General features: G+C 41.9%; 1 protein-coding gene across 1 annotated transcript in view; it reads right to left on the bottom strand.

Moving 5' to 3' along the window:
- The window catches only part of GLRA3 (glycine receptor alpha 3), a 242,166-nt gene that overhangs the window by 22,854 nt on the left and 206,860 nt on the right, over window positions 1-12,452 (bottom strand). The window contains exons 7-8 of the mRNA XM_066574670.1: window positions 8,016-8,230; window positions 2,802-2,948 (exon numbers count right to left, since the gene is read on the bottom strand). Coding sequence (XP_066430767.1) covers window positions 2,802-2,948; window positions 8,016-8,230 — 362 coding nt within the window. The remainder of the gene's footprint in view (window positions 1-2,801; window positions 2,949-8,015; window positions 8,231-12,452) is intronic.

Below are 12,452 nucleotides of genomic sequence, written 5' to 3'. Positions count from 1 at the left end.
CAAAACTTTTTTGAACTTCTTTTTACTTTTTTCTTAGTCCCCAGAGGGAACAAGAACTTGTGATGCTTTGATTGCTCCTGCAGTATGATGTAATGCCATAGCATTACATTATATTGCGGTCTAACAGGCATTCTATCAAGCCAACCCACAGGTATGGCTTGATAGCCATTCTGCTATGACAGCCCTGGGGCCTTTGAGAAGGCCCTTAGCTGCCATGACACCTGTATGGCAACCCTTGATCTCATTGCAGGGGGCCATACAGAACCCCGGAACATTGGTCAAGAGATTTATATGCTTCTACCAGAATTGACAACAGCATTTAAAGGGTTAACAGCTCTCCCTTCATACATACTCCGAAGCTGGAGGACATAACTGTATGCCCTGCAGCATTAAGGGATTAATTTCTAATGAATGGTCCAACTGCTGAGGCTCTAATAGATTCCAATAAAGAAGGGATTGCAATATTCTGCAAAGCTCAGCAGCCCCTTCATTTTTTTCCCTATCTATTTTTACTCCCAGCTAGATTCATATGAATTGTAATACACCTATATTCACTTGAATGGAGCTCTGTTACAATTTGCAACACAGCCAATGGTCAGAAGTGGTGTTTTGTTGGAAGGAAATCAATGGGGCTCATAACCCCTTTACTTCAAAATTAGTGGACATCCCCCAATCATCAGTAATTGATGGCATACCTGAGGCCTCTTTCACACAAGCGTCGTTTTGACACTGAGTAGGTGCGTCAAAAAAATCGCATCTAAAAGAACCCATGATTTCCTATGGGTTCTTTCAGATGAGTGATTTTTTGATGCTGCGATTTCTCGCTGTTAAAAGATAAGAAATGTCCTATCTTTTGACAGCACAGTAACGGCAGCTCCCATAGACTCCTATGGGAGCCGTCCGGCAAAGGTAATGGGAGGGCGGGAGAGCGCCAATCTCGCTAATAGCAGCCACGATGTGCTCGCGGCTGTTATTCATACACACAATTTAATGCTCAGATAGCCGCACTGTTTTAGTGCAGCCATCTGAGTGTGAAAGAGCCCTGACTGATATGGTGTTTTTGTTTCTGGTTAGAAAATTCCTTTAATTATTATCGCACAACTACCTTCAAGGCTTATTTTTTGGTGGGCCTAAAGGCTCATTTTCACGCAAAGACAATCTTTCAAATGATTGAAAGATTGACAGTCCTAGCGATCATTTTGCATAAAGTACTAATGGGCACTAATGCCCATTAGTACTTTATCAGCTTAATTTGCAAATCCCAGCATGTGGTACTGACTTTGCATTCAGCTGCATTTTCTTCCCATGGGCTGCCAGGGGCTTTCAGCTGAATACAATGTAATCAGCTGCTCCCTTGGAGAACACAGCAGTCCCTGCTATCTCTCTCCAGCTGAATGATGGATTTAATGCTCACCTAAAAATAATCGTACAGCCGAAGAGTGAAAGATGGAAGCGTTTACATGCAACGATTATCGCTCAAGAGCCATCGCTGAGACGAATTCTGGGTGATAATTGTTGTGTGTAAATGGAGCTTAAGCATAATGATTAGAGATGAGCGAACACCAAAATGTTCGGGTGTTCGTTATCCGGAACGAACTTCCCGCGATGTCCGGGTGTTCGTTTCGAATAACGAACCCCATTGAAGTCAATGGGCGACCCGAACATTTTTGTATTTCGCCGATGCTCGCTAAGGTTTTCATGTGTGAAAATCTGGGCAATTCAAGAAAGTGATGGGAATGACACAGTGACGGATAGGGCAGGCGAGGGGCTACATGGTGGGCTGCATCTCAAGTTCACAGGTCCCACTATTAAGCCACAATAGCGGCAAGAGTGCCCCCCCCCCCACTGTCAGCATAAAGATCGTTCTCCTCTGCCACAGCTGTAACAGCTGTAGCAGAGAAGAACGATGTTTGCCCATTGAATTCAATGGAGCCAGCAATACAGCAGGTTCCACTGAATGCAATGGGCTGCCCGCGATCGCAGGATGAATGGTCGGAAAGGGGTTAAATATATAACCCCTTTCCTGCAATTCATCCAGAAATGTGTTACACTAAAAATATATACCGGTGTATAAGGCGACCGGGCGTATAAGACGACCCCCCAACTGTCACCTTATACAGCTGTTACAGCTGTGCCAGAGAAGAAGGATTTGTCTTCTATATGTTCTCAATGGGGTCAGCGCTGCTGCCGCCGGCCCCATTGAGCGCATATAGAATGCATCCATAGCGAACCGTGGGAGGGGCAGACTTTTATATCAGGCGGACACCTTATCTCCCCAGCCACTCACAGCAGGGGGGTGGTATAGGGCTTAAACGTTGCAGGGGGAAGTTGTAATGCCTTCCCTGTCTTTATATTGGCCAAAAAAAAGCGCTAACGTCTCAGGGAAGAAAGTTAAAGTAACCCGGACACCGCATGGTGTTCGTTACGAATAACGAACATCCCGAACACCCTAATATTCGCACGAATATCAAGCTTGGACGAACGCGTTCGCTCATCTCTAGTAATGATTAATTACCAGACAGCCAGCCTTTTTGTCTGAAATTTACTTTAAAATTAAATAAAAAGAACAAATAACCAGAAAGTTAGTTAAAAATTACTTTCATGCGTACTGTATTTTAGTTCGCTAAAGCATCTTTCCATACTCTAGGTATCTTAGTTTGTTTTATTGCATTGTAATTGGGTTTTCCCAGAGTTCTCAAATGTCTTTCTTTCTTTTGTATTCTCAGGAAGATTATTCTATATTATGACAAATGTAAAGATCAGTGAAAAGACAGATGTAGAAAATAATGATGACAAAATACCTTCTCCTTCTTCCTCTTGCGTCGGAATCTTAATAGTTCTTTGTGTTGTCTGGAAACAAAATTGACTGCTGCATACTCCAATAGGGCAGAGAAAACAAAGAGAAGACAAACGGCCATCCAAATGTCAATAGCTTTAACATAGGACACCTGTTGTGGGGGAAGAAGCCGACAATGTATATATAAGTATGTAAATGAATTCCAAATTATTGATTAAAAAAAGTGAACAACACAAGTAAAATCTACAAACAGACACTTTAAATAATAGATATAATAAAACAGAAATTAACGACATTAGAGTGGTTTATGGCACATTACATAGCAACAAGCAAGGGGTACAGATATTGGGGATGCACCTAGATCCAGGAGCCTATGGGGTCTCAAAAGGCCAAATATGAGAACAGTAATATAACATATATATATATATATAATTTATAGTACTGTTCTCCTCATATTTTGCCTTTTGAGACCCCATAGGGCCATAGTTAGGGCTCTGTTACATATTTTGCATTGAGGCCCAGCAGCTTCAAATTACTCCTGTGTCAAAATTGTGATCTCAAACATGGGGGATAGAAACAAAAGTATTTCCTGTACCCAACTATGATGTATCTTCCTACTACAAAACTAATAATAAACAATAAACAAATATTTAAACTCAGTTCTCAAAACTGTGTGGTAATAAAACTTTACACATAACAGCCACTTCGAATTCAGCTTTGATTTTTAAAGAACAGTTTAGATAATGAAGGCTGAGTTAGTATTAGTTGCTTTGGGCAGCCTGGCCAATTTTGATATATGAAAACTACAGCTCTAATATACTGAAGTATGAAAGTTACAAATGTGCCACGTGCTTCATTGTTTATGATATGAAAGGTTCCAGCTGCTTCTCTAGCCTGCAACCCTTTCTACCTTACTCCATGCTTTACACTGCTGCCCTGCTTGTTTAAGTTGGCTGCTGAGTATAGTCTCCATTACAGCAAGAAAAAATAATGATATTTTAACATGCGGAGTACAGAAATGCAGACATTATCATCTGTTTGCCTGGTATGTTATAAGTTAAATATTAAGCTTTCAAGTCTACTAATATTACTATTCAGGACAGGAAAACATATGTATTGCACAGCTTTCAATATTCAGGGTTTGCTATATTAAAGGGGTTTTCCAAGTAGTATTTTCTTTGTTAAAAATCCATTCCCCATGTTGTAAAATAACTAATCAGTGTACACTCACCGCTCCCCATTGTGTCCTACACCACTGTGCCAGGGGACTCCTCTGAATTTAGGTAACCTTATAGGCTAAATTTCAGAGGATAGTGATGGGAATGTAATTTCTACCTTATGACTTTATTATTGGCCCACTTATGAGCTCGCTAACACATTAGGGTATTAGGCATCAGAAATAAGACATCGCTTTTATAGTAAGTTAATTTTGGAAGTTGTAAAAAAAATCTGCAACTTAGATTTACAATCCAGGGAATAGAGATAATGCTATCCTCAGTCTATCTAGCCAAGTTATATCTGTAAATCAATATAATATCAGTTCTTGTAGCGTAAATACCCCATCTATTATTCATCAACCATATATCTAGCCTAAAGAGTGTCAGTTCAGCAAACATTTGTAACACCTCCTGTTTCAGCACATAAAGCAAAAATAGCAGAAACAAAAACAAGAGATGTCTAAAAACCATAAGAGAAAAGTCTATGAAATAAGGGTCAGGGGAGGATACAAGGGATAGCTTCCTTGGGGGCACATAGGCTTCAGTTCACGGTTACTTCACTGAAAACCTAATGGGGCAAATTTAATATTGAAAACTGTCTGGCATGCTGTGCGCCACATTTATAATTTGTTTTAGACACTTTTTTCAGCAAGTTAGGAAAATAGCCATAACTTAATGGGAAAGGAGAACGACTTTATGGGAAATAGATGTAGCCTAAATACAATTTTTTTTATTGCAAAGATACACCATAATTTTGACACAAAATTTGCCATAACACTAAGTCAGCTAACAGGTGGTATAAACTTAGACTACACATCTAAAGATATGCCCGATTTATCATTCAGCATGATCCCGTGAGATACATCTGACGCATGTTAAGTCTACCAATCTAAGATATTGGCTATTGTCATTGTCTCTTTGCCTCCAAAATATACTTGACTGCAGTACAGCAGTAGGTTAGTTGCAAGATACAGTTGGTACAGTGTGCAACTGCAGAGGACAACTCTAGACAGATCTTGCCATATGTAGATGATACAATTTTGGTAGTGTAAACCTCCCAAAAAGCTTAAAGCCCTTTTACACACAACGATTAAGGCTCAAAATTTCTCCAAACAGACGAAAATGAGTGATAATTGTTACATGTAAACGCGGGCATCGTGCAGTTTTCGTTTGAATGATGGATTTCGGTTCACTTAAAATCTTTCGGTCAGCCAATGAAAGCCTGAGCAAATACATTCCATTTGCATGTATTTCACTCATCTTTCAATAGACTGCAGGATGTTCTCCCCATGGCATGTTTATACTAGCCTTCCAAGAGAACAATGGAATGTGTCAGCAGCTGTTTGCACAGCTGGGCATTGTTTAAATACATGCTGGGCTCTAAAAAAAACTCCTGGGGGTCCTTTTACATGTAAAGGAAGATGATAAAGTGCTAATGGGCATTACATGCAAATAGATCGCTAAATTTTTCAATCTCTCATTTGTTTGAAAGATAATCTGTAAAACTACCTGTAGACTTAGTGATGACAAACTCCTGCTTTTTTTTTTACTAAATATAAACAATAGTGATCTTCTTGGATGCCATAAGGACATGCTAAAAGGTCACAATAGAGGAATCCATGGACCCAGACCTACATTTAAAAAAGCTACAGTGTGCCAAAATACCATTTTCAAATCCATTGAAAGGCTAGCTAGTGCAGTATTGGGTAATAGGGATCATCAACATATAGGTATATGCTTATTATCACTAGTATGGCTCACATAGGTCATATAGGCCTCTACTGTACCTCCATATTGTTCTGGTTCGATATCATACAAATCAGAAGGAAACAAAAATTGTGACTCTATATCTACCAAGGGTTTTGTTTCCCCATGAAGCACATGCAGCATTTGGTGCAGCTTGAATGACCAGTGCATAGCCATGTGGCCCTGTACAAAGAAGCCTTAAAGCCTCTGTGCATTGTCTTATAGCCTCAATACTCAAGTGTATGAGCCCTAAGAAAATCAACCAATATACTATAGTAAAGACAATATAATGCTTGCTATATAAAACTTACAATGTTTAGTGGCTTAAGATTCTTTTACACAACAGATGATTGTCCATATAAAGATTAACAATCATTAATGCAGTCATTCAGCCCCATACAGTTATGACTGGTCATCTCTACATCTGCCTGTTCACATGGGAAAATGTGCAGCCCACCATCACAAAATGTTATGCTTGTTAAAAAGCCATGATTAGCTGATGAACAAGCAGTTGCTCATTTGTCAGCTTGTCTGTGGCCTTTTTACATGACCCGATGATTGGAAAGTTCATGCCCAATCATTGGGATCTGCAATAGGCCCTTTACTGTGATAAAGTCTGTCTGATGAAGAGACCTAAGTAGTCCCAATAGTTTGTATTTGTCCTTATCATTTCAGTGAACTGTTTGAAGTTAATTGCTAAGGACTTAATTTCTATCTTTTCAAGAGTAATACACAGCAAATTTTCTTTTATCAATAGAGGCATATACAGTAATATATATTAGGGATGAGCGAGTATACTCGCTAAGGCACTACTCGCTCGAGTAATGTGCCTTAGCCTAGTATCTCCCCACTTGTCCCGAAAGATTCGGGGGCCGGCACGGGGCGGGGAGCTGCGGGGGAGAGCAGGGAGGAATGGAGAGGAGATCTCTCTCTCCCTCTCTCCCCTGCTCCCCGCTGCAACTCACCTGTCAGCTGCGGCGGCCCCCGAATCTTTAGGGACGAGCAGGGAGATACTCGGCTAAGGCACATTACTCGGGCGAGTAGTGCCTTAGCGAGTTTACTCGCTCATCCCTAATATATATATATTATCAGTAGTCAATATCTATCAACAATTATATACATGTTATTTTGCTAATTGCAATGCAGAACGTTTGTTATAATGCAATACACTATATATGTGTCTGTATGTTGCCGTACGTCCTTAGCTCTTTTCTATGTGAGTCATACAGCTGAGCATTGGGGAAATCTACATTCATTTTGCTGTTGTTAATAAGAGCAAAATGCTGGTGTTCATTAATGCAATGTTGATATATTGTTATGCTTTTGCTATTTGTATACCTGGAATGAGCTTTTATTATTTCTCTCAGTTTCCCATTAGTAATATGTTCTCCTTTTTGTCATATTTAGTTTGTCATCATATCAACATTTTATTTCATATCTGCTTAATCATCATTAACATAATGATTTTGCTCTTGTTTACTATTAATTCATACCTCTCATTTAGCTTCATCAACGCTGTCATGTTTCAGACAAGTGCAAAATGTACTCATCTGCATAAGATACATTTGGGAGGTTTGCAATTCATCTCTTTCTTCCAGCTAATTTATTTAATGTAACTCAAAACAGTTATCTAGGATAGGAAACCTATTTTCAAATACCCCTAAAAGTCTGATTTAGTAGAATTTTTCCCTCTTTCATAACATTTACCGATCATCTCAACTTTGAATCCCCTGTGGTGGAGTTGAAAATTATAGTTTGTAACTAGGGGTTCTAGAAGCAGAACACATTCTGATTTACCTATAATTAGGGGGCTCTTGTAAAGCTATATTCACATCTGCATTGGAGGCTCGGAACGTAGATCTAGCACAACACCCCAGACAAAACAGATGTCTGCCAGGTAATATGACAGGAGCCTGACGGACCCCGTTAAATCTAAGGGTCCATTGGGAGCTGTTGGTTTCCATCATTTGATGGATCCATCCCTGGCTGGCATTCAATTTTCCTGTTCCTGTGATGAAACACGAAAATAGCATGACACAATGCAGATGTGAACAAAGCCTACAAAAAGCGATTGCTGAAAGTAGATATCCCATGACAAACATCCAAAGAAACCATTACTAGTATGTGGTAACATTATCCCCAGTCACTACTATAGTTTCCTTTAAAGTTTATCTAGGTGCATTACTTCTTTACATTTCAGTAAATTAAGATACAATGTTTATGGTAGTGATTATGGGGTTTGCTTTGTTTCGTACCTTAGGCAGTGATGCTCTGGAACCAGAACTCTGTGTTGTCATAGTTAGTACAGTAGTTATACCTAAGGCAACTCTGGCTGGAGCTGCATCCATATTGATCCAAAAAGAGACCCAAGATAAAATGACAATCAAAAGACTGGGAATGTACATCTGAATCAGGTAGTATCCCATCTGCCTCTCCAGATGAAATCGAACTTCAATGCATGTAAACTTTCCTAGAGGAAGATAAGAAAATCAAAGAGACATTTGGTAATCCGGCAAAAATGGCAATGATATTAAAACAATTTTCACTAAGATTCTATTGTAAATCTAGATTTGTATATTTTGTGGAGAGATTTAAGTCTTTAACATCAAATACAAAAGGCAGCAAGCATCCTTAGTAGAGATGAGCGAGCACGCTCGGATACAGCAGTTACTCGAGTGAGCATCGCTCTTCTCGAGTAACTGCTTACTGGTCCGAGCGTGCTCAGGGGAATGGCGGGGGATGGGCGTGGGCGGCGTGGGGTAGCGGGGGGGGGGGGGGGGGGAGAGTGAGAGAGATATCTCCCCCCCCCGCTACCACGCGCCGCCACCCTGAGCACGCTTGGACCAGTAAGCAGTTAGTACTGATCTTTGTATAACAAGAAAAAATACCAATCACATAGATGTTCATTTCACTTTCCATTTCACAATCCAACCAAACCATGATGCATGGAGGTACCTCAAGCCAGCTATGTTCTCTGGTGGGTATAAGCCTCAGGCCTTAGACGGGCGTTTTTTCGCGCGATTTACGGATCGCATGACGGATGCGCATCCGCAAATCGCGTGACCAGTGCGCGCAAGTCGCCCGAAAATCTGCTCCTAGCCGCGTTTTATTAGAAACGGGCCGGAGCGGTCCAGCACATTGCATTCAATGGAGACGGCAATAGAGCCGGCTCCATTTAAAGCAATGCGCTGCGGGCGAGCCCAGGATGAATTGTCTGTAAGGGCTTAAATATATAAGCCCTTCCCGGCAATTCATCCTAAAATGTGTTAAAATAAAAAAAAATTGTATACTCACCTTCTGCCGGCAGCCGGAGCTCCGGGCGGCCGTCCTGCAGTGGGTGTGAAGGGGGTGTGAGTCAGACCTGCCCCCTGATTGGCTCAGCGCTGAGCCAATCAGAGGCATGCCTCACTCACACCCATTCATGAATTCATGAATGGATGTGAGTCAGACCTGCCCCTGATTGGCTCAGCGCTGAGAGGCAGCAGTCACTCACCCATTCATGAATTCATGAATGGGTGTGTGAATGAAACCTGCCTCTGATTGGTAAGGGCTGTGACCAATCAGAGGCAGACCATTCAGCAGGCGGGGATTTTAAAGCCCCGCCGGTTGTATAGTGCCGAGAAGCAGTTCAGGAGAACTGACAGCGGCCGCGGCTGGACTCCGGCTGCAGCGGAAAGGTGAGTATACAATTTTTTTTTATTTTAACACATTTTAGGATGAATGGCAGGGAAGGGTTTATATATTTAACCCCTTCCCGACAATTCACCCCGCGCACGCCGGCAGCCCATTGCTTTCAATGGAGTGGCTGTATTGCCGCTCCATTGAATTCAATGGGCAAACATCGTTCTTCTCTGCCACAGCTGTTACAGCTGTGGCAGAGAAGAATGATTTGTCTTCTATATGTTCTCAATGGGGTCGGCGCTGCTGCAGCCGGCCCCATTGAGCGCATATAGAGAAGAGAACAGGAATCGCAGATCGCAGATAGGTGCGATCTGCGATTTTTTGTTCTATAATTCATCGGACGAGCGCATAAAAAGCGCTCATGTGTCCGATACCATTGCAAAGCAATGGTTTTATAAAATCGCCGGACGCATGCGCAAATCGCGGCTAAAAACGCCCGTCTGACTAAGGCCTCACAGTGCATGTGGTTCAGTATTAGGGCGATTTTTTTCCTGCGATGCTAAATTGCGTTTTGCGTTTTTTCTGAAGAGCAATTAGCATAGAATGTGTTCTTGTCCATTTGGGTTTTTTTTTTCGTTTCGTTGCAATTTTTCACATAGGAACTGTCAGTTGCATATGTCTCCTTATTTTTCTCTTAATGCACCCATAATTGTCAATGGAAATTAACGAAAAACGCCGCGAAAAAGGCGCGGAAAACGCACGAAAAACATGGCGCTTTTCACGCACGAAAATCGGCAACGCCAGTGGGTAGGCGCCCTTAGGGTGCCTACCCACTAGAGGTTTTTTTTCCCCTGCGAAATTCTCAGCATTTTTTTTTTCTGCAGGGGTCTATGGGACTTGTAATGTTAAAATCGCGATTGCGCAAAATCTCAATTTACAGTGAAATCGCGGTAAATTGCGATTTTGCGCGATCACGATTTTAACATTACAAGTCCCATAGACCCCTGCAGAGAAAAAAATGCTGCGAATTTCGCAGGGAAAAAAAAACTCTAGTGGGTAGGCACTAGAGATGAGCGAGCATACTCGTCTGAGCTTGATGCTCGTTCGAGTATAAGGGCGCCTAGCCACTGGCGTTTGCGATTTTCATGTGTGAAAAACGCAGCATTTTCCGCGCGTTTTTGGCCCGTTTTCCGCGGCTTTTTCGTGCCTTTTCCTTTAATTTCCATTGACATTCATGGGTGCATTAAGAGAAAACTAAGAACACATATGCAACTGACAGTTCCTATGTTAAAAATTGCAACGGACCGAAAAAAAAAAAAAACGCCAGTGGACAGGAACACATTCTATCCTAATTGCTCTTCAGAAAAAACGCAAAGGAAAAAAAATCGCCAGTGGGTGGGCGCCCTAAGGGTGCCTACCCACTTGCGATTTTTTTTTCCTGTGATGTTTTGCGTTTTTTCTCAAGAGCAATTAGTATAGAATGTGTTCTTGTCCATCTGGGTTTTTTTTTCCGTTTCGTGGGGTTTTTTCACATAGGAACTGTCAGTTGCATATGTGTCCTTATTTTTCTCTTAATGCACCCATCATTGTCAATGGAGGGCTGCAAAAAACGCGCGGAAACTGCGCAAAAAACGTGCGAAAACGCCGCATTTTTCACGCGCGAAAATCGGTAACGCAAGTGGGTAGGCGCCCTTAGGGTGCTTGAGATGCTCGTTACTCGAGACTTCACAGCCTGACCAATCAGAGGCAGCTCATTCAGCAGGCGGGGATTTTAAATCCCCGGCTGCTGAATACTACTCACAGCTGTTCAGAACAGTTCAGGAGGACTGCAGCTGGCCGCGCTGAACTCCGTCTGCCGGGACCAGGTGAGTATATATATATTTTTTATTTTTACACATTTCTGGATGAATTGCAGGGAAGGGCTTATATATTTAAGCCCTTCCCGACATTTCATCCAGCGATCGCCGGCAGCCCATTGCTTTCAATGGAGCCGGCTATATTGCCGGCTCCATTGAATTCAATGGGCTAACATCGTTCTTCTCTGCCACAGCTGTTACAGCTGTGGCAGAGGAGAACGATCTTTATGCTGACAGTGCGGGAGGGGGGTCTCACTCTTGCCACTATTGTGAGACCTGGGAACTTGAAATGCAGCCCAACATGTAGCCCCTCGCCTGCCCTATCCATTTCTGTGTCGTTCCCATCACTTTCCCATCAATTTCCCAGGTTTTCACAAATGAAAACCTTAGCGAGCATCGGTGACATACAAAAATGCTCGAGTCGCCCATTGACTTCAATGGGGTTCGTTACTCGAAATGAACTCTCGAGCATCACTGAAAGTTCGACTCGAGTAACGAGCACCCAAGCATTTTGGTGCTCGCTCATCTCTAGTAGGCACCCTTATGGATTTCCAAGCACTCCATGAGGATTAAAAACCTGGTAACGTCTCTTGTAGTAACTTCCTTGCATGCACGATGCATATTTGCAGCGGTGACATATTTTTTCAGTTTACAACTATTCAGTAACTGCACTATGATGGAGATTAGTGGCTTGAAAATTTTCTTATATTCATTTCTTGGCTGGTACTTTTCCAATGAGGACTTTTTGTGTCATAGTAATGAGGATGAATAGTGCAGCACTTAGTTATTTTGTGCAACAATGAAAAAAATAATAATGATAAATATAGAATTATAAAGTTATAATACAGCTTTTTAGAGATTTTGATTTTGATATTAAAGGGACCTTGTCTGTTAATTATTAGAGATGAGCGAGCACCAAATGCTCGGGTGCTCGTTACTCAGGACGAAACTTTCGTGATGCTCGAGGGTTCGTTTCGAGTAACGACCCTCATTGAAGTCAATGGGCGACCCGAGGATTTTTGTATATCGCCGATGCTCGATTTCCATTTGTGAAAATCTGGGCAATTCAAGAAAGTGATGGGAACGACACAGCAACGGATAGGGCAGGCGAGGGGCTACATGTTGGGCTGCATCTCAAGTTCCCAGGTCCCACTATTAAGCCACAATAGCGGCAAGAGTGCCCCCCCCAACAACTTTTACTTCTGAAAAGCCCTC

Source organism: Eleutherodactylus coqui, chromosome 7 (assembly GCF_035609145.1).
Source record: "Eleutherodactylus coqui strain aEleCoq1 chromosome 7, aEleCoq1.hap1, whole genome shotgun sequence".
Classification (NCBI taxonomy): domain Eukaryota; kingdom Metazoa; phylum Chordata; class Amphibia; order Anura; family Eleutherodactylidae; genus Eleutherodactylus; species Eleutherodactylus coqui.
The sequence above is the reverse complement of the archived record's forward strand: the minus strand, read 5'-3'. Positions and strand labels throughout refer to the sequence as shown.